General features: G+C 17.3%; 5 protein-coding genes across 5 annotated transcripts, besides 23 other annotated features; 3 read left to right on the top strand and 2 right to left on the bottom strand. All coding sequences in view use genetic code 6, as the record gives it.

Moving 5' to 3' along the window:
* Window positions 1-233: 233 nt before the first annotated feature.
* Window positions 234-284: a microsatellite.
* Window positions 285-1971: 1687 nt separating this feature from the next.
* Window positions 1972-2631, top strand: IMG5_150420 (hypothetical protein; the record flags this gene model as incomplete). Its single annotated transcript, XM_004030887.1, has 3 exons — window positions 1972-2168; window positions 2474-2532; window positions 2587-2631. 2 exons carry the CDS (start codon window positions 1972-1974, stop codon window positions 2508-2510), a joined length of 234 nt encoding a protein of 77 aa, XP_004030935.1. The 3' UTR covers window positions 2511-2532; window positions 2587-2631.
* Window positions 2632-3058: 427 nt separating this feature from the next.
* Window positions 3059-3086: a microsatellite.
* Window positions 3087-4280: 1194 nt separating this feature from the next.
* Window positions 4281-4331: a microsatellite.
* A 116-nt stretch (window positions 4332-4447) lies between these two features.
* Window positions 4448-4490: a microsatellite.
* Window position 4491: 1 nt separating this feature from the next.
* Window positions 4492-4531: a microsatellite.
* Window positions 4532-6642: 2111 nt separating this feature from the next.
* On the bottom strand, window positions 6643-8227 carry IMG5_150410 (hypothetical protein; the record flags this gene model as incomplete). Its single annotated transcript, XM_004030886.1, has 1 exon — window positions 6643-8227. A coding segment is annotated over one exon (1413 nt), but the record flags the coding sequence as incomplete, so codon positions are not given.
* Window positions 8224-8265: a microsatellite.
* Window positions 8266-8863: 598 nt separating this feature from the next.
* Window positions 8864-8895: a microsatellite.
* A 178-nt stretch (window positions 8896-9073) lies between these two features.
* Window positions 9074-9183: a microsatellite.
* A 1-nt stretch (window position 9184) lies between these two features.
* Window positions 9185-9217: a microsatellite.
* A 455-nt stretch (window positions 9218-9672) lies between these two features.
* Window positions 9673-9717: a microsatellite.
* Window positions 9718-10621: 904 nt separating this feature from the next.
* Window positions 10622-12701, top strand: IMG5_150400 (phospholipid-translocating p-type flippase family protein, putative; the record flags this gene model as incomplete). The annotated part of the gene is made up of 3 exons (XM_004030885.1): window positions 10622-11433; window positions 11490-12145; window positions 12307-12701. The coding sequence occupies 3 exons, from the start codon at window positions 10622-10624 to the stop codon at window positions 12699-12701; spliced, it is 1863 nt and encodes a 620-aa protein (XP_004030933.1).
* Window positions 12702-12738: 37 nt separating this feature from the next.
* Window positions 12739-12773: a microsatellite.
* Window positions 12774-14695: 1922 nt separating this feature from the next.
* IMG5_150390 (protein phosphatase 2c, putative) lies at window positions 14696-16224 on the top strand (the record flags this gene model as incomplete). The annotated part of the gene is made up of 3 exons (XM_004030884.1): window positions 14696-14709; window positions 15129-15285; window positions 15475-16224. 3 exons carry the CDS (start codon window positions 14696-14698, stop codon window positions 16126-16128), a joined length of 825 nt encoding a protein of 274 aa, XP_004030932.1. The 3' UTR covers window positions 16129-16224.
* Window positions 16225-16929: 705 nt separating this feature from the next.
* Window positions 16930-16991: a microsatellite.
* A 329-nt stretch (window positions 16992-17320) lies between these two features.
* Window positions 17321-17388: a microsatellite.
* Window positions 17322-17399: a microsatellite.
* A 474-nt stretch (window positions 17400-17873) lies between these two features.
* Window positions 17874-17931: a microsatellite.
* Window positions 17932-18239: 308 nt separating this feature from the next.
* IMG5_150380 (hypothetical protein) lies at window positions 18240-18755 on the bottom strand (the record flags this gene model as incomplete). Its single annotated transcript, XM_004030883.1, has 1 exon — window positions 18240-18755. One exon carries the CDS (start codon window positions 18753-18755, stop codon window positions 18240-18242), a length of 516 nt encoding a protein of 171 aa, XP_004030931.1.
* A 92-nt stretch (window positions 18756-18847) lies between these two features.
* Window positions 18848-18911: a microsatellite.
* Window positions 18896-18920: a microsatellite.
* Window positions 18909-18943: a microsatellite.
* Window positions 18931-18973: a microsatellite.
* Window positions 18974-19739: 766 nt separating this feature from the next.
* Window positions 19740-19792: a microsatellite.
* A 454-nt stretch (window positions 19793-20246) lies between these two features.
* Window positions 20247-20279: a microsatellite.
* Window positions 20280-20696: 417 nt separating this feature from the next.
* Window positions 20697-20787: a microsatellite.
* A 142-nt stretch (window positions 20788-20929) lies between these two features.
* Window positions 20930-20978: a microsatellite.
* Window positions 20979-21166: the final 188 nt, after the last annotated feature.

Below are 21166 nucleotides of genomic sequence, written 5' to 3'. Positions count from 1 at the left end.
TTATAGTAATATCCAGAATTCATTTCTAAATTAAATCTGCTAAAAGTGAAAAAAAAAGACTAAGGATAAAATTATTTATCTACAAGTTGATTAAAATTTAACTTGTAAATTACACTTATAGGAATAATTTATAATATTATTATAATTAAAAAAGTTATAGATATATACCATAAAAGCTTTATTTAGCTATTATGGGTTAAAAACAGAAACTTGTTTAGATAAATTATTCAGTTAATTTATACATTTTGTAATTATTTATAAATTTATAAATTTTTAATAATTTAATTATAAAACTTTTTTTTATTATTTTTGACATATATATAATGTTTCTTTAGATTTCTTTCAAACAGCTTATATACTTTATGATTTTTTTGTTTAAAAAAAATCAATATCAACAAAAATAAAATTTCATAATCAATTCTTCTTTTTTTTATGTTTATTGAATTTTAAAAATAAAAATAAAAAAACATCAGAACAAGTAATATTTTATATTTTTGAATATAAATTTTAAAAAATATAAAATTTTATTTTTTAAAAATAAAAATAAGTCTTTTTAATTAATTAATTTATTTTTATTAAAAGCATCTTATAAATAACAATATTTTTTATTTTTTTTTGTATTTAATGATAAAATCTAATACTTAAAACTTTATTTCATAACTACCTTAATAATTAAATGACCGAAAAATATCTTTTGAAGTATTTGCTAATAAAGAATCTCCTCAGCTTTTGCCAACATCTAAATTATAAAATAAAAATTCGCAATAAAGTTAGCAGCAAATTACATAATAAAAATAAATCGAAAATTCGATATAAAATTATTAACAAGTAGACAATACGAATCAAGAAAATATCACTGATTTTGCAAATAAAGATATTATTAATTAAATGAAAAACATATAAAATTTCAATTTAAAAGAACTTCTTATTTTGAATTCTCCTAATGTAATAAGATAAGGTTCAATACATAGAATTTACCCAAAAACATATATTTAAAATAATGCTAAGAATAGCGAAAAAATTAGATCTTAAAAAAATACTATTAACAGGATTTCTTCAGGAGATGATAATTAAGTGGAGGGTATATATGATGTAATAAATAATTAGATAGAATAAGAATAAGAAAGTAAATTATTTTCGAACTGGAATGTAACTCGAAAAGTAAAAATGATAAATAAATTTATTTAAAAAGTTCGAAATTAGACTCGTGATTTGAATTTAAAAAATATAAATGAAATTCATTTTAATTTAATTGATGATAAAGCTTTTTTTTTTCAAAAAAGTATAAAAAAAATAAATTATTATTTTAAATATTTAATTTTTTTGGAAAAAATTATTTTTAAAATAATTTAATTTATTAACTTTCCTGTATTTTCTCCCGATAACTAATTAATTATTACTTGGAAGCTTTTTTTTACTTTATATTTGGTATTCGAATTAATTATTATTCCTTTCCAATTTTTTTTTTCTACTAATATTTCTGAAGAATAAGGAAATATTTTATTTTACTATTCATCTATTATTTTCTATTTATTAGATATTTTCAGATAATTTAATACAGGCTATTACGAAGAAGGTATAAAATAATTAAATAGAATGAAAATAACGAAAAACTATTAATAAGAATTTGTGATAGATATTTTTATAATGATATTCATTTTTATTTCTGAATACTTATCTAATGAATATTTGTAACTAATTTTTATTTTGAAAGTGCCTTATATATACTAATCATTAAAAGACATAGGCGAGCATTTCTAAATAAACTAAAGGTTTCCGCAAATATATACTTTATTTAAACTTTTTTTTATGGTTTTTTATGCCGCACATATTTCAGGATGTATTTTACATTCTATATCAATGATAGAGTATTAAAATGGAAATGAAAACTGCTGGATAGTGTAATTAGGTATTTAGGATGATAGCATATATATAAGATATGTTAATTCATTTTATTTTGCGATCATTACAATGATTACAGTTGGGTTTGGTGATATAACTCCTGTTGCTACAAATGAAAAACTTTTCGTTATTGTGGAAACATTAGGCGGGTCTTTATTATTTGCGTATACTGTAAATACTGTAGGAAGTATTTTTTAAGAATTGGCTTAGAAGGAGTCTGATTTTAATAAAAAAAAATACGAAATTTCAGTTTATATGAGAACAAGGTAAATCAATACAGATTTATAGGTTAGGGTAATGAAATATATAGATTATATTAAAATATAAGATGAAGATAATCCTGTTAAAGGATTGGAAATTATTAACTCTTTATCTAACAATTTAAGAGAGGAGATTTAAAGAGATTTTTTTGGGAGATTTTTAAAGTCTTCTAAAATGTTTGCTTTGGAATTTTCGTAAGAGTTTTTAAATGAACTTTCTCTATATTTTGAAGAAAAAGTTTATGGACCTGGAGAAATAATATATAATTAAGATAGTTTTGATAAGAATAATTTATATTATATAAATAAAGGAAATGTTTAAATTAATGTATAGTGCGGAAATCATGAAAAATAAATTATGGAAATAAACGTAATTTTTAATCAATATATATATATAAATTATTTAATAACTAAAAAAATAAAGGCAGGTAATTTTTTCGGATAAACCGAATTTTTTAGCAATTTAATTAGAGGTTCATCTGCTAAAAGTAAGAAAATAACAAGTGTTCTAGTTTTAAAATTAGAAAACTTTAGTGAGTTAATAAATCACTACCCCCACGATTTTGAAAAATATATACAAATTCGAGATGGAATCAGATTTTATGAATAATTTAAAAACATTGCTTGCTTAAGTTGCGGTAAATACACACATCCATTTACGAATTGTCATTTTCTTCACTATAAAAAATCTCGGGATTTACTTCTGGCCAGATACACTTATAACTAACCTCATATAACAAGAACATAATACACTCGTGCAAAAAATAAATAAATGTTTAAAAGCTTAAATGATAATTATAAAATAAAAATTCAACTCAAATATTTAAGGATAAAGGCTTAATTTAATGACGATGAAGAAAGAATATAAGAAGCATTATAAAATCATCAATCTGATAAAAAATTTTTCAAAAATTTTTCAAAAATACGCTTATCTGAATTAAACCAAATAGCATTACTCATAACAAATGAAAGTCAAGAAGAATAAGTTAGTAATAATTCTGAATTTTCTAATTCTTAATCTTCTCCAAAAAGCTCAAAACATTCTTTTTCTAGTAGCAGTTCTGAAAGCAAAAGTAGCAGCAATGTAAATGAAAATTATTAAAAAGCTAAGTTACAAACTATTTAAGAAGAATAAAGCCCACTGTATTAGAGTTTAACTACAAAACCTTTTTGTTTGAAAAGCGTTATTTCATAAAAGAAAAAAAGTGTGTTTGGGTAACCTATTAATAATTAGAAGCTACTTTAAATTTAAAACAATTAAAATAACAAAAACAAGCAATCTTTAAGTAACTCAAATTCTTCTAATAGTAGTATTTCATCTCCTTTACTAATCGATAAAAATAAAGAAGAATAAGAAGCTGAGGATAAAGAGAATAAATTAAATTTTGATATTGAATAGCCTTTTAATTTAATTTATTAACCAAATTTAAATTAATTTAATATAGATGAATAAAAATATAAATCAAATAATTAAAATTCAGATGATTAAACAGAAATAACTGAATAAAATTAATAATAAAAAAAATTTATTAAATAATCAGTTCGTGCATTAAGTGTCAGTACATAGCCAATAGTTAATAAACAAAAACTTATAATAAGCCCAAATAATAATTTTGTTGAGTCAATAAATAAAACATAACAACAATAGTAATAATAATAATACTCTAATAAGAAAAAATCTAACGTTTCTACAGAAAATTTTGGAATATATGATTATAAAAAAAGTATTAAATAAGAAGGAAATGCTTAAACAGTGCAAACGATACCGAATTAATTTTTAAATTTGACTTAATTTGATGAAAATGCATTATTTGAACGATTTTAAAATTTTGTTTCAGAGAAATAAAATGTTGAAGGGTTAAAAAATAGAAATAATAAATAACTTGTTGGCTATTTTAATCAAGAATAATAGTAATAGGACAAGAAAATCCAATTTTATTTTTTTGAATTTGAATAGTATAAAGAATATGAATTTTACTTTAAACATAACAATTTATCAAATGTAATTAAACAAATAAAATATAAGAAGACAAAGCACAAAAAACTTTATAAGTTCATGAATAAAAAAAGTAAAACAACCATTAATAATAATTAATTTTCTAATAATTTAGCTAATTTAACATAAACATAAACATAAATATAAACGTAAACATAAACATAAACATAAACTAATTAATTTGGTGCCTAAAATTATAATTGTGTATCGAATTAATTAATTTCTTATCTTAATAGTAAAAAAGAGTGATAACAAAAAAATATTAGATAAAGTTAGATTAGATAAAAATTATATATGTATTACATATATTATATATATATATATATATATATTTATTTATTTATTAATATTTATTTCTTAAATTATTTATTTAAACAAATATTAATAAAATTTTTTTTTTTAATTTATTTATTATAATTTAAACATATATTAAAACAAAATTAAAATATTTAATTATTATAATTTATTATTTTATATATATATTAATCAATTTTTTTATTAATATGTTTTAAAAATTTTGAATTAATATACCTTAAATTTTTATTTTTATATTTAATTTTTATTTAAAAGTTTATATTTATTTCATTCAATGTTTTTTTTAAAAAAAATTAATATATCAATAACTTTAATATTATATATAATTTTTATTTAATTTATAGAAATACATATAAAAAAAATTATTTTTTCAAAATAATTAAAAAGAAAAAAGCGAAAAAAAAAAACACCAAAAATTAATGGAATAAGCACAATCTACATTAGATGATGTAGAATAAGCAATAATTTAATTTTTAAATTCAATAAGCAATATATAAAAAATTGTTTTAGTACTTGAAGATTTATCAGATGGTGTATTATTTGTAGAATTACTTCAAAAAGTAAATGACCTTTATTTCAAATCAGAAAATGTATTAAAAGAAACAGACGACAATTGGGTCTTAAAACATAAAAATTTAATTTATTTAATCGAATAAATAGAAAAATATTATTGCGAAATATTAAAAATACATTCTTTTGATAAAGAATATGTTGATATAGTCGAAATATGTAATTACAAAAATAAAAGGTAAATAATAAAATTAACTGAACTGGTACTAGGGATAATAGTATAAAGTGATTGTAGGTGTGAGTTTATATTTTCTATATAATAATTGGCATAAAAGCATTAAACTATCCTCATGCATTTAATGGAAAAGTGGATTGTGTAAGATGGAGAACGATTAATAAGCGAAAATGATGAAACTTATTCTGATATGTATTCTTCTAGAATTAGTATGGGAGGATAACAATAAAATTTTCAAATGTAATAATAGTTGTTAAAGAAAGTCGATGAATTGGAAAAAGAAAACTATATGTTAAAAGAAAGAATGGATGAAATTAAAAATGAGGAAATTTTAAAAAACAAAAAAATAGGAGACCTTGAATAAGTAATTTAAAAAAAATAATAAGAAATAGAAAAATTGAAAATCTAAAAAGACAATCTTATATTAAATATTGAGGAAGAAAATAAAGTCGATTTTTAAGGAGAAATCAAAATTAGAGAAGCTAAAATAGAAAGCCAAACTTCAATTATATAACAATTATAAATGCAAATATAATAAGAAAACAGCAAATAAAAAAATGAAATATAAGGATATATATTATAAAATAAAAAATATTAGGAAATCATCGAAATATATAAAAAAAAATGCGAAGAATGTTTAATTTAAATAAATGAAACTGAAAAAAAATAGCAAATAGCTTTGTAAGAAAAAGATAAGTAAACAGATTTACTAAAGGAAAAAATATAAGAAACTAAATAGTTATTTAATGACGAGAGAAAAAAATTACTTGAAAAAAATATCGAAATTTAATAAAAAGATATTCTTATAGAATAACTGAGTAAATATAAGGAGAACTTAGAAGAAAAAGCTAATCATTAGGAAGAAAAAATAATAAATTTGGGTTATATGTTAGAAAAATATAAATAAAGTGATAAAAAAACTACTTCTATATTAAATGATGAACCAAAAAGGCTAAATGATGATTTAAGTTAGATAATGGATGATTTAGAAAACGAAAATTAAAGACTTAAAATGACTTAATAAAATTAAATTTGTGATGAAGATTGCAGCCTTTCTAAAGAATAAATAAGTATCTTAAAAGGAAAATTAAAAAGTGTGCAGGAAAGTGAGGTTAAAATGAATTTTGATATATAAGATTTAAAAAAGAATATTTAAAATATGGAAAAGGAAAAATAAGAAAATATAGAAAAACAGGAAAAAATAATTTTTTAATTAAAAGATGAAAATTAAAGTCTAAAAAGGGAACTTTTAAATAAAAAATAAGAGAAAAAGGAATATGTTTAAAGTTTGGTTGAAGTCATAGAAAATAAGGACGAAGAATTATTTCTTATGTTGGCTGTATTAAATAATTTAAGAGTAAAATTTGATTAATTAAAAAAATAAAAGAATTATATTTGATTTTTTGTTTATTTAAATTTAATATGTCAGATAAGATATATGATTTATTTATTATAATTTTTTTATTTTATATATTAATAATAATAGTTAATATTTAAAAAATTATCTTAAACTTTATAATTTTCTTAATATAAAATAAATAAAAAAGTTTTAATTTATTTAAAATTAAAATATTTTTGTATAAACTTTAAATAATCAGCTATTTTGAATAAACCCTATATCAACTTAACTTTAAACGTTCTATTTTATTTTTTATTTATATCTCAAAATAACAAAAGCAATAGACAATAACAATCCAAAAATAACAAACGATTATACTCCAATAATAATATATTCAGTTTTTTTATCATCATTAGTAATTTAAAAACTTTAAAGTTTTTCGACTTTTTAACTTTTTTTATTCAGACATTCTCCATCATAATCCTTTGAAATATAATTCATAATTCTGTTTTTAAGCTCCTAATAATCGCATTAAATATTCTCTTTTTCACACAAATTCATATACTTCCCATCGTATTTGATTTTTATAAAATATTTATCCTAAGAAACGTCATCTTAATGCAATTCCCATAATATACTTGAAGCAAATTCAGGTCTCAATTCACAATTTATAGACTATCTATTACCCCCAAACTTTTATTAAAGTAAGCATTAATAGCTCGAAAAATTAAAAGCCCTCATATTCATAGATAAGTTACTATCATGTGCACTAAACATCATCATCTTAAGATTACTATATTTCCCATTAATTTTATTTTCAAAATTATCAACTAAATGCTTCAAAAAAGGTGTAACTAATAGCTTAGTTCCTAATTCAGTTCCAAAATCTCCAAAAAACCAAGAAAAGCTATCCACAAACTTTATATTTTCTAATTCTTCTCTAGTTAACTAATCTGGAATTCTTCTTGCATTATATAAATTTGCGATAAAAACATCGTAAACTCCTCCCCAAACACCTCCTAATTAAGAATAGTTGTTTATTTCTTAATTTAGTATAGAAGTTAATTTTTAGTATAATTGAGTAAAATTTTTGTTAAATTCTTAAGCTAATTAAATATTCTAATCCTTAAATTTCTTAACCAAATTTACGTATTCATCACATCTATTCCAAGGCTAAAGCTCCAAATCATCCATTTCATCTCTTACATGTATAGGAATAGCACTCAAATTATGAGGCAAAGAAAATTCTTATAAATTTTATTGGTCATCTTAAGCCCCTTAATAAGGAGGTCTTTTATAATCAGGATTTAAGTTTTACGGAATACTAAACCCTTAAGGATACAAGCCTATTAACTAGCTTTAGGCACTTGATATAGTTCTGTCTACGTCTGTACTTCTGACTTAAATTTCTTAATAATTGTAGTTAGGACTCAAGAATTATTAATCGATAATATATTCTTTTCTAAGTTACTTACCTAAATTGTAGTGTTAACGATAACCCACTGGAGACAATTGACCGTGAAACATTTACTGTTCTTCCCAATCGTAATATTTTGACATTGGGTATCGGGCTCCATGTCTAAAGAGACTCTAGATGAAAACTAGTCTTTATATGGTTTAGTGTATTATTATTGAGATTATTATTAATTTTATAAACATCTTTATTAATTTAAATAATATTAAATATTTTAATTATAATTAAAATTTATTAAAATAAAATATAAAAAAATGATTTCAATATTCTTTTTTTTATATTTTCTATGAATTTATATTTTAAATAAATGTAATATTCAAAAATATAATAAGATTAAAAAAGTCAAGAAAAAATTAAATAAGAAAATCATGAAAAAAATAAAGTTATTTATATTTTATAAAAATAAATATGTGTAAGCAAATTATATAAAACAAAATCATTATTATTTATATAAAATCTATATTAATTTTTAATAATTTTTAAAATTTTTATATCATATATTATAAATATTACAATTTAATATTTAATAATAATAAATTAATATATACATCTATTTATTTGAATATAGTTTTTTAAAATTAAACATATATTATTTTAAATAAACAGATATGATAATATTGTTAATTGTAATTTAATTTATTAAAGATATTTTCTTTTATTTTATATTTATATTTGTATTGTTTTTAATAAAATTAAAAGATTTGTATTTATATATATTAAAATTAAATTATTTTATTTAGTTTTTATTTTGATTTATATAAATAAAAGACAAACACGATTATTTATTTATATTAAAAATAAAAATTAATTAAAAATAAAATAAATATAAAATTATATATATATATATATATATATATATATATAAATTATTTTAATTATATAAATTTAATAAATTAATCTTGATTTAAATAAATTATAAATTTTCAATTATTATTGTAACAATATAATAATATATATTCTAAAATAAAAAAAAAAATTTTATTGTATTTTACTATATAATAAAATTTATTACTTTTTGTATTTGTAAAATAAAAAAATAATTATAAATTAAATTATATAAAAAAAATATTTATTAATAATAATATATATTAAATTAATTAAATATAAAAAATTGTTTAATTATTATATATATAATAAATAAAATTAATATAATATATTTTATTAGAAAATATGTTATTAAAAATATAAAAAACATAAATATTTATTTTAATAAATAGAAATATATATTTATATATATAATTTTTTAAAATAATAAAAATTTTACATAAATTGATTTTAATTTATATTATTATTAGAACATTAAAACTATTAAAATAAAAAATTATCATAAATATTAATACTAAAAATTTTAATCTTTATAATTTATTTTAATTTTTATTATAATAGAAAAATTTCGAAATATTTAATTATGATACTAATATACTGATTTTCTAATATTATTAAATTATAAATATTTAAAGTAATTTTTTTAAATGTATTTTTTTCTATTAATTCAATATTTTTTTTTTTTATATATTATTATTTGTAATCTTTCTATATAACTATATTTTTTGTAATAGCTATTTAAAATTTTTTAAGTATTTTAATAAAAGCTTAATTATATAAAATACAATATAAATATTTTTATTTTAAATATAAAAGAATTTTATAATATACAAATTAATTATATAAATACATATTAATTTTTTATTCCAAAAAATATACATTATTCCGTAATTCATCTTATTCATATTTTTTTTTTAAAAAAAAATAAAATATTTAAAATTTAATAATTAAATCGAAATAAATAATACAAAAATCAAAAAAACAAAATTAAATATTATTTTTTTGTCCATTCAAATTTCTAAAAGAAAATAAAAAATTAACACATATAATTATAAAAAAAATTATAAATACAATGTAATTGGTTAATATATTTCAAAGTATTAAATAGTTAATTGATTTAAAAACCTTCATTTATATTTTACATAGCTTAATATTATTAGGGAACTGTATTTTTGATTATTTTTATAAAATTAATAATATGATTTTAATTATAAATATATCAATATACATATTACAAATTATATTAAACATAATTTTAACAAATAAAAGCATAAATATATCCCAAAAACAGAAGTGTTTTTTAAATATCGGATTAAACACTTTAGAAATAATTTTACAATTAGAAAAATTACCTCTGCACTCAAATAAATACATATTAATAAATTAATTTTTAGCTATATTAATAGTTTAATTAGTATACAATTTAGCTTATACAAGAAAAATAATAATTATTTATTTGATATGTTTTTGCCTATATTATTAATTTAGGATTTACGCTTTTCAAACAGACAACATAAACGAGAGATTGCAATTTATTTATTTAAGCACTTTTTTTATAATTGTATTACCCAATTTATAGTTGAATGAAAAAAATGATACATTCAAAAAAATTTATAACTCTTTTCAACATAATAGATTTAATACTCGCGTTACTTTAAATTAAGAAGGGTATACTTTTAATGACATTTTATAAAAAAATACAGAAAATAATAATAACTAAACTTTAAAAAGCCAACAAATAGTGTTAGAAAGTAAAAAAAGATTGATGTTTAAAATACATAAACAAAAATTTATTAAAATATATAAATAATAGAAAAAAATAAAAAAAGCAAATAATTCATTTGAGTTTGTAAATTTAAAAAAAAACGATAAAGTTAAATATTTATCGGATAATAATTTAATAAAATAATAAAAAAATAAAACTTTAGAAAACTAAGGCAATTATATTATAAATAATATGCCAAGCACATTACAATTCTACTATATTTTATTAAAAATACTTCCTGAAGGAATTCTTCTTTTAGGAAATAAGATTTTTCACATTCAATTTTTAAATAAAAATATTTAAGAAATTCTACAAATAGACAGTAAGTTTTTAGTTGAAAAACTCCTTTCTTTAAAAAACTCAGAATTTAAAGAATACGGAAATGATAAAAAAGACGATTCCACAAGTACTAATAGTACTCTAAAAGGTTAGACTATTTATGTAAATTAATGCAAAAATTTAAAAAGTTTGTATGAAAAGATTATCAAACTAACAAATTATTAATTAAAAAAAAATTTTCTTTAAGGTATAGAAGAGTAGTCTTAAAAATTTATCATGTATTGTAATTTTAATAATAAAAAAAATTAAAATGAAGATGATATTAAAAATTTAGAAATTACCTGTGTACCAACTATTATAGATAATTAATCTTCAGTCCTTTTTGTAATAAAAGATATAAGCAATATAAAAAAATTAAACTATTTATAAATACTAAACGAAAATAAATCAAAAATGCTCTCATAAGTAGCACATGAATTCAGAACTCCTTTAAATTGTATAATTTCTTTAATAGAAATAGCCGAGGAGCAAAAGTTTTTTTTTTTTAAATATATCATTATATTAAAAAATATATATAATAAAAAATTAGTACTTATTTGCATTAATTCCTAAAACCAGCCTTAATAAGTGCTTAATAATTAAATTTTATGGTGAATGATATTCTAGATTTCACTTAAATAAAAGCAAATAAATTTTCTCTAAATTATCAAATATTTGACTTTTTAGATCTTATAAAGCAAATTATTCTTTTATTAAATATAGAAGCAAGAAAAAAGCAAATAGAACTATTATATCAATATGATCCTTAATTACCCACTTTTATCCATAGTGATCAAAATAGAATCAGGCAAGTTTTAATAAATTTAATAGGAAATGCATTAAAATTTACTAAGTAGGGTTCAATAACTATAATAGTGAAAAAAAAACTTGTAAATAAAATTCTAGTACAAGTAAAAGATACTGGAATAGGAATTTAAGAAAAAGATCAACAAAAATTGTTTTATGCATTTGGAAAAATAAATGGAGAGGAAGAAAATTTATTAAATCCGAAAGGAGTTGGACTTGGTTTAATGATTTCTCATATGTTGGCCAAAATTTTGGGAGGTGAAGAAGGATTACATGTAGAATCTGAATACGGGAAAGGATCTTGTTTTTAATTTATGGTTATGAATTAAATAGAAAAATAACAAGAAGTTGATAAAATAATTTAAAATAATAAATTTACTTTTTAAAGAAATAAATATAGTTTATCTTCTGATTAATTAAATTTATTAAATAAAAAGGACCAAAGATTTTTTGTAAAGAATGTTCTTAAATAAATATTAATTAAGATGAAAGTAATGCTATTAATTCTGATGGAAATATAATCTAAAAGTAAATTATTTATGAAGAAGATTAAATTGAAGGGGCTTAAAATATATTAATTATAGATGATAATTAATTTAATATACTCGTTTTAAAAGCTAGAATTTAGAATATTACAAAAGCTCAAATTTAAACTGCTTTAAGTGGAAAGGATGCTATGAAAATTGTTAAGCAAAAATATGAGAAATTAGATTAATATTTTTAGTTGATTTTTCTTGATTTAAGTATGCCAGATATTGATGGGTATTAAACTTTTAATTTATTAAAACAATTTTATAATGAGAAGAAATTATTTTAATATGTAAATGTAGTCGCCTGTAGTGGGTATTAAGATTGTAAAGAATAAAATAAAGCAATGAAAGTTGGAATGACTGATTATTTAACAAAACCTATTGATAAAGTTAAATTATAATAAATTTTATCTAAATATTTATGATTTTTAACAAAAAATTATTCATATAAACAATATGTATTTTTATTTTATTTTATTTTATTATATATTTATTTTGTTAAAGTATATTAAGAATTTAAATTTTAGTTAAAATTTATATAATAAATAATTATAATTAAATTTTTTGTTTTTTTATACATAATATTAACTTTAATCTTAATAAATAAAATAAAAGTATTAAAAAACAACTGTCAAAAAAAATAAAATGCATATTAGTTCCTAAATATCGTTAAATGGAAGTACAATGAGAATGTTAAACATTAACTCTCCATAAACGTAAGAAAGCAAGATAATAGCTTAAATATTTTATTGTACAATAGCTGCAGAAAGTTGGATTGAGCGAGAAAGAATAAATCTTTACCATAACAAAAACTTTTACACTGAATAATTATTCAATTACTTAAAGAACTTCACCCAAAATTGGCAAAAATAGCAAAAAAAAAATCAGTTTTTTTTTGACTTTTCACAACCCTAAGATGTTATTAAATATAACTAAATAGACAGTTATAAAAGTGGTATAATACCTTATCCAGAAATAATTAAACTCCTAGAATTAAAAAACATATAATGTACAGACAAAATCCTTGAAGCAATTGCTAAATACTATAATTAACCACATGGCCTGTTAGGGTTTTCTTACCAAACATTTTTTTCCCTTTTAACTCCTTAAACTATCCCAGTAGTAAAAACACGAAAAATAATATATGAAAATGAGTAAAACTAAGCCAAAATAACCAAAGAAATTTTAGAATCTTTCTTATTTATTTTAGATTTGGAAAGAGATTTGATTACTTTTTCAGAAAAAATAAAAATTTAATTACATAATATTCCTTCTTTTGATATACTTTAGACTTTTGAACAAATAGATATTGAAAGAAAAGGTTATATAGACTTCAATGTTATATAAAGTTTTTTAAAAACACACAATATGTTATTTATTCCAGGCGAATATTTAGGACTTTTAAGAAGAATGAAAAAACCAGAAACTGTCGAAACTATATCTTTTTAAGATTATAAAGAATTTCTTTAGCCATATTTTCCCTTTTTTAAATCTACAGATAAATCTTTTATAAATTAACAATAATAATACTTCGAAGTTAATAAATAAACTTCAAATAATTAAATATAATCTAACAATTATAAGCCAAATTTAATATTTTTTAAGGATAGATAAGGCAGGATTATATAAAAAAATCATCCAAATGAAAATTACTAATAATAAAACTAACCTGAAATTAGAGATATTCTTAAAACTTAGCATTTAGTAGTTTAAAATAATAAAAACGACACTACTTATACACTTGTATAAACTGATAATTAACAATAAAAGTAAATATAAGCTAATTAAATAAACGCAAAAAAAGAGTAGCTTACATATTCTTTACCTTAATAAAAACCTAAAGATTTAAGTGGAATAGATTCTTTCTGGAAAGTGAAAAATCCTCAAAAAAATTATTAAAGTGTTATGAATATGAATAATACTTAATAATAATTTCCTTAGAATAATATTCATTAATCCAATTTATACTTAAATTATAATACATAAGGAAAATAATGTGTTGATTTATCTAGAATAAAAGACCCACAAGCTATCGAACTTATTTAATAATAATAATAAATTATTAATTAATTGACTCGAAATTAAACATAAGCTTAACGTTTTTTACATAATTAAAATTTTAATAATATTATGCTTGATTAAAATTTAATTAGTTAAAGTTAAAATTAATAACTTTTACCTAATTCAAATATTTTTTAAAGTTAATAAGTTTAAAATATATAACCTTATTAAAATATAGTTCAAAGTATTTAACCTAATGGAATATTCTTTTAAAATTAAAATAATAATTAAGTTTATAATTCTGAGAATGTATAAAGTATTGTTTATCCTTCTTAATTTAGCTATACTGGATAAAATATGTAATATTCAAATAATATTTAGATAAGTACACATTAAAAAAAAAAAATATTTGAACAAAATGAACTTAATCATGTATAATTTAAAATATGAAAATAAATTATTTAATTAAATACATACATATATATATTTTTAATTAAAAAAGATAAAATACATATAAGTATCAAATTTTTTATTTTTATAAAAAAAAATTAATTAAATAAAAAATTTGTTATTTTAAAAAAATAAATAAATAAAACTATATTCATACAAAGATAAAAAAAAATACAAAAATATGTAATACATTAGAAATTTCCAATAATATTTCTTAAAAAGCCACTTATTAAGCCACAAATAAAAAGCTTTTTTATTTGCCAAAAAGGCTCCTTAAACAATAGCAGGTTTAACTCTTTTTTTTACTTATAATAAAAACACACATTATTCTAAAATTAACCTATTTAATGTTTTTTTAACCCTTTTACATCTAGTACTTACTAAAAAAACTAAATCTAAAGCAGAATAGCCTCCACTGAATATAATGCAAACGATCCTATTGAAGATAGACATGATTTTAGATAATTAACAAGTATAAAAGCATTCGCTTGTGCAGTTTATGACGGACATGGAGGATGGGAAGCTTCTGAATATATTAAAGCCTTATTATTATCAGAAGTAGATTTTTAATTAGATCTTTTGAAAAAAAAAAATTTCAAAAATGAAGATGAATATATAACAACGGCATTAAAAAATGCATTTGATTAAATTGAATCATAATTCTTAGAAATAGCAAAAGAAAAAAGTAAATAAAAAAAAAATTAAGAATTAAAATATAATTTAATATTTAAAAAAAAAAAAAAAGAGATACCAAAACCTGGCCGTGTAGGAAGTTGTGCTCTTGTGACCATAATAAAAAATAATAAAGTATATACAGCCAACGTTGGAGATTGTAAGGGAGTAATTGTTAGTTAAAACGATAAAAAAGAATGGGTTGCTAGAAAAATTAACCACAAGCTAAATGCAAATTCTCCAAAAGAGCAAGAAAGATTAAGAAAATAATTTCCTAATGATAAAGATATTGTAGTATGTAAAAAAAAAGTAGAAGGCGCTTGCTATGTGAAAGGAATGTTAATGCCAACAAGAGCTTTTGGTGACTTTAGGCTTAAATATAAGGAGTTTTATACAAAAGACGATACTTTTAAAGGACCATATATTACACATTAACCTGATATTTAAATTCATGAAATTAATAAAAATGATAAATATATTATTATGGCTTCCGATGGTTTATGGGATGAAATGAAAAAAGTTAATATTGCGAAAATTACAGGAGATAATTATAAAGATAAAATTAGTATAGTGCAGGAGTTGTTTAATTATGCATTTAGAAATGCAGCTAAAAATGCAAAACTTACTGAAAAGGAACTTGGGTTAGTTGAACCTGGAAAAAGAAGAAATTTACATGATGATATTACTATAATATGTATTGATTTAACTAATTAATATGCTTCTTCTTGAAAATCAAATATATATATTTTATTTTAATATATTTTTATTTAAATCAAATACTATTTTTTATAATGTAATATTAACAATTAAAACATTTATTTATTCAATAAATAATTGTATTTTACAATTAAACAACATATATAATATTTGAATTTTTAATGAATATAAATAAATTATATTGTATATCTTTTTTTTTTTTTTTTAATAAAAAAATATTTTAAATATAAATTGAACTTTTAAATAGAAAAAATTAAAGTCTTAATTTATATCTTCTTATAAATACAACTTTATAAAAATATATATAAAGAAATTTGAAATTAAATAAATAACAATAAATAATTATTATTAAAATCAAATCATATTTACAACAACAACAAAAAGCCCAGAAATGAAAATAAATAAAGGCAAATATATAATAGTATAAAATACTTTATAAAAAATATTAAAATAAAAATCATTTATAAAAATAATAAACATGGATTTGAAGCATATATGATGGTATAATAAATTAAATAACAAATAAATAATATTTATTGCTTAATAATAATAATATTTTTAATTTTTTATAAGAATAAAAAACTAAAGGCACAAAATCCTAAATTTTATGAAAAAGCAGAAAAAACTAATAATTAATAATGTAATATTATAAAATGCATAAGATTAAATATAAAAAATGAAGATTCTAATATATATATTATTTATAATATTATTTAAAAAAGAATTATTTTAAAAAAATAAAAATAATAAAATACAATAATATATTATTAATAATAAAAACTATTATAAAGAAATATTAAATAAAAATAATTCATATATATATATATATATGAATATATATATATATATATATATATATATTTATATATATATATTAATTCAATAATAATAATGTATATATATTTTTTTTTTAATTTTATTAGCAATAAATTATAAAAGTACAAAATTTCAATTAAAGTTTATTTTCTTAATATTAATTAAATACCAAATAACTACTTTAAATTTTGCTTTTAATTTTATATTAAAAAATTAAAATATTATGTCCTTAATAAAAAAAAATTATTTTATTTTTTATTACGAATTTTTTTGTTTCTTAATAAATCTAAAAAAAAGGTCATTATATATTTTTACTGACTTTTTTTTATTTATGTTTTTATAATAATTAATCAAAAAATCATAATTACATTTTAACATTTATTTATTTAAAAAAAACTATAAAAAAAAAACAATAGACAAAAAAACAATAGACAAAAAAAACAATAGACAAAAAAACACTAGCAAAATGAATTATGGTAAGTTTTTTTAAATAAATTTTCAAAAAAATTACAGTAATTATATAAAAAAACTTATATTATACTAAGAAATATAGTTATTAAGACATAATAAAATATAAAGAAATCAAATAAAAATACGATTTCGAATTTCAACTTAATAAATTTAAATTAAAATTGAATAATATAAAAATTTATTTATTTTGATATTGCATTAATATTTTATTAATTATACTTTTTTTTTATTAAAGCTATAAAATATAATAATTAAAATTTAACTTGATTAAATTATTTTTCGAATAAATAATAATTAAATTTATGAAATATTAATTGAATTGTCTTCTTTATTTAACTAAAAATTAATTAATTAATTTGTTAATTATTAAATTTTATATATATTTTTTTATAATTATTATTTAAAATTAAAGATATTTAATATATTTAAAATCAAATTCATTTGTTTTTAAAAATTAAATATATTTTTCTTTTATTTTATAAAATATATATATTATACAATTTATTATTAAAATCATTATAAATTATAATTAGTTTTTGATTTTATATCTAAAATTTCATCATTTGAAACAAAGCTAATATTAATATGTTGATTTTTTTTCTTTTCTTCAATTACTTGTTTTTAAGGCTATTAAGTAAGATTTTTTTAAATTTAAGCTTATAAATCATGAATACTTGTTTTAGAAACTGGATTATTATTATATTCCTAATTTCTTATTTCTTAGCTTATATTTATATCATTTATTAAGTAATTACTATTTTCAGTAAATTTAATATTAATATCATTTAAATAATGTCCTTAATCATTTTAATCTTATTAAGAAATATCTTAAAATTTCATTGAATTTCGATAATATTCGGTTTCATTAGAAATACTTCTAATTTCTTTGTATTCTTTTCTAAAAGGTTAATATCCACATCCACCTAATTAATCATATTTAAGTATTGTTTTTCTAGAAAACGAAAACTATGAAATTTTATTTAGCTATTCATATACGTATTTTAAATATTATTTGCATGTTTTTAAATCATTTAATTCTCTAGATTTGAACAGATTTAACTTTTTGTTTTCTTTTGTATTATCGTTTGAATTACTTAATATATTTTAGTGCTTTTTTGGTATTTAACTTAAATTTATAGAAACCTTTTATCTTAAATTTAATGTAGGGATTTTTTACAATTTTTTTTTTTAATAAGTTTTCTGATATTCACTAAAATAATTTATTTCTTATTATATTTTTTCTATTTGTTGTTAATGGATTAAATTTGAATTAATTAAAATTTAATTTGTTTATAATAACTATTAATTATAATCTTGTAATTATTTTAGTTAATCAGATAAAATAGTATCATTAATTTATTCTCTTAAATATATTTTCTTTTCTTTTCGGTCTATTCTATTGTTTTCTTCTTCTATTAATATTTAAATATATATATATATGTAAAATAAATATTTAAATCAAATAATTTAATATTTATATAAATAAAATAATTATATATATATATATATATATATATTTTTTAAATATAATATTTTTTTATTAATTTTTAATATTTTATTTTTATTTTTTCTACATTTTCTAATGTTATAGATGCATTAGGATTACTTTTTTTCTTTTTTTTCTTTTATGCAATAATAATAAAATAATTTAATATTTATATTATTATTATTATTATTTACTTTTTTCATAATTTCTTATAATCTTAAGATTAATTTTTTATTTAAATATTAAGGATAAATATATTTATTTTCATCTTTTATTAATTCTTTCGACTCTTAAATTTATTTTAATCATAAATTAAAAATAAAGAATTTTTACTTTTAAAAGCATGTAAATTACATAAATTTTATGATGACGCTTTTAGCTTGATAAACTCAAATTTAAGATTCTATTATATTTTAAATTTTAATAATTTTTTTATATATTATTTATAATTAAAGAAATATTTTAATTTATAATAATTACTTTGTTTTCATAAAGTTTTTGTTTATTTTACTATTATAAGTACAATTATTATTTATTTATTAATTTATAAATTAAGCTATATAAATCCATTATATTTTAGAGTTTAATCATTTATTCATTTAAAGTATGAATCTTGATTTAAAAATTATTTTAAAATTTTATTATTTTATATAAAAATATTACTTCTCTATATTTGATAAGAGATCCATCCTTTTAATGTTTTGTACTTGTTTTTTCAAACTCTTACACTGTATATTCTTTATCCTAAACTAACCTTCTTAATTCTTATAATTTATCATCATAATCTTGAAGAACATCCTATTAAAAACCCTCTTCCTCTTCAGATATTTATTAATTGATCAGAGCCTTTTTTAAATAATTTATTCAATTTTTAAACATTTAAAAATTTTTAATATTTTTAAAAATATAATAAATAAAAAAAAAGAAAAATAATAATAGTTTTATATAAAATAACTATGCTTTAGGCATTTTTTCTTTATTAATTCATTATTTTAAGCATTTCAATAAGTTCTTTATTTTCTTTTATAAATTATATTAATAGTTGATCTTTATCTTAATTTAAATATTAAGGAGGAAGTTACATAACATCGAAATTTTATAAATTTTCAATTTATTTCATATTAAATAATTCCAAACACATTTATTTTAATTTTAAAACATTTTATAATTATGATGTCAACTCTTTAAACTACTTAATTTCGTGCTATAAAAACTAGATCTTAACTAAATTTCTATTTTATGTGTGCTCATTAATATCACTTTTTAAAATTGAATTCATTTTTTTTTTAAATTTATATATATATAAAAAAATTAAATAATTGATAAATTTATTTCATTAAAAAAAGTCTATTTTATTAATTAAATTAAATTAAATTAAATTAAATTAAATGAAAAAAATAAATAAAATTTATGAATTAAATTATTTTATAAAAATTTAAATATTTTTTTTTTTTTATAATATAATTATAATAAATAATATTTTATCTATATATAATGTGTAAATTAAATTAAAAATATTTTTTTATATAAATAATTAAAAACAAATTTTTATATTTATAATTTTTATTAATCAAGCATTCTTAAATTACTAATAAATTATAATAAAAAATTTATATATATAAGCATGTAAAAAAAAAAAAAAAATTAAATGTATAAAAATAATATTATATCAAAAAAAATGTATTTAACAAAACAGATTTTGATTAAAATTAATTATAACTATTATTTTAGAAATTCGATTAATGTATATAATTTATCTATGATTATAATTTAAATTTTAAATATATATATATTTTTAATAGAAATGTATATATAAATATATATAAATAAATTCATATTCATATATATATATATATATATATATATTTTTAATTTATATATATATATAAATTATATATTATTTTATTTATTTGGAAACTATTTTGTTTAATATATTTTTTTATATTATTTATAATTCATCCAATAAAATATGATAATTTTAATAAAATATAAAATTAATATATTGTGAAAATAAATTATATAATTATATTTTTTTAAAAAAAATAAAATTAAATATTATAAATAAAAATTAAATAATATCAAATAAAAAAAATATTTATTTAAAATATGTATTAGCTATTTGTATTTACTTATTTATTTTTAGTCTATCTTTAATTTACTTATTCTTAATTTAATTTCTAAGAATCTTAATTAAATTTTGTATCTATGTTTATAATTAACGGATTTCCTAATTCTAAGTATTAAGATTATTTATCAAATTCAGGAATGTTTTAATAA

The sequence above is a fragment of the Ichthyophthirius multifiliis genome, assembly GCF_000220395.1.
Source record: "Ichthyophthirius multifiliis unplaced genomic scaffold scaff_1120509251154, whole genome shotgun sequence".
Taxonomy (NCBI): Eukaryota; Ciliophora; class Oligohymenophorea; order Hymenostomatida; genus Ichthyophthirius; species Ichthyophthirius multifiliis.
The sequence above is the reverse complement of the archived record's forward strand: the minus strand, read 5'-3'. Positions and strand labels throughout refer to the sequence as shown.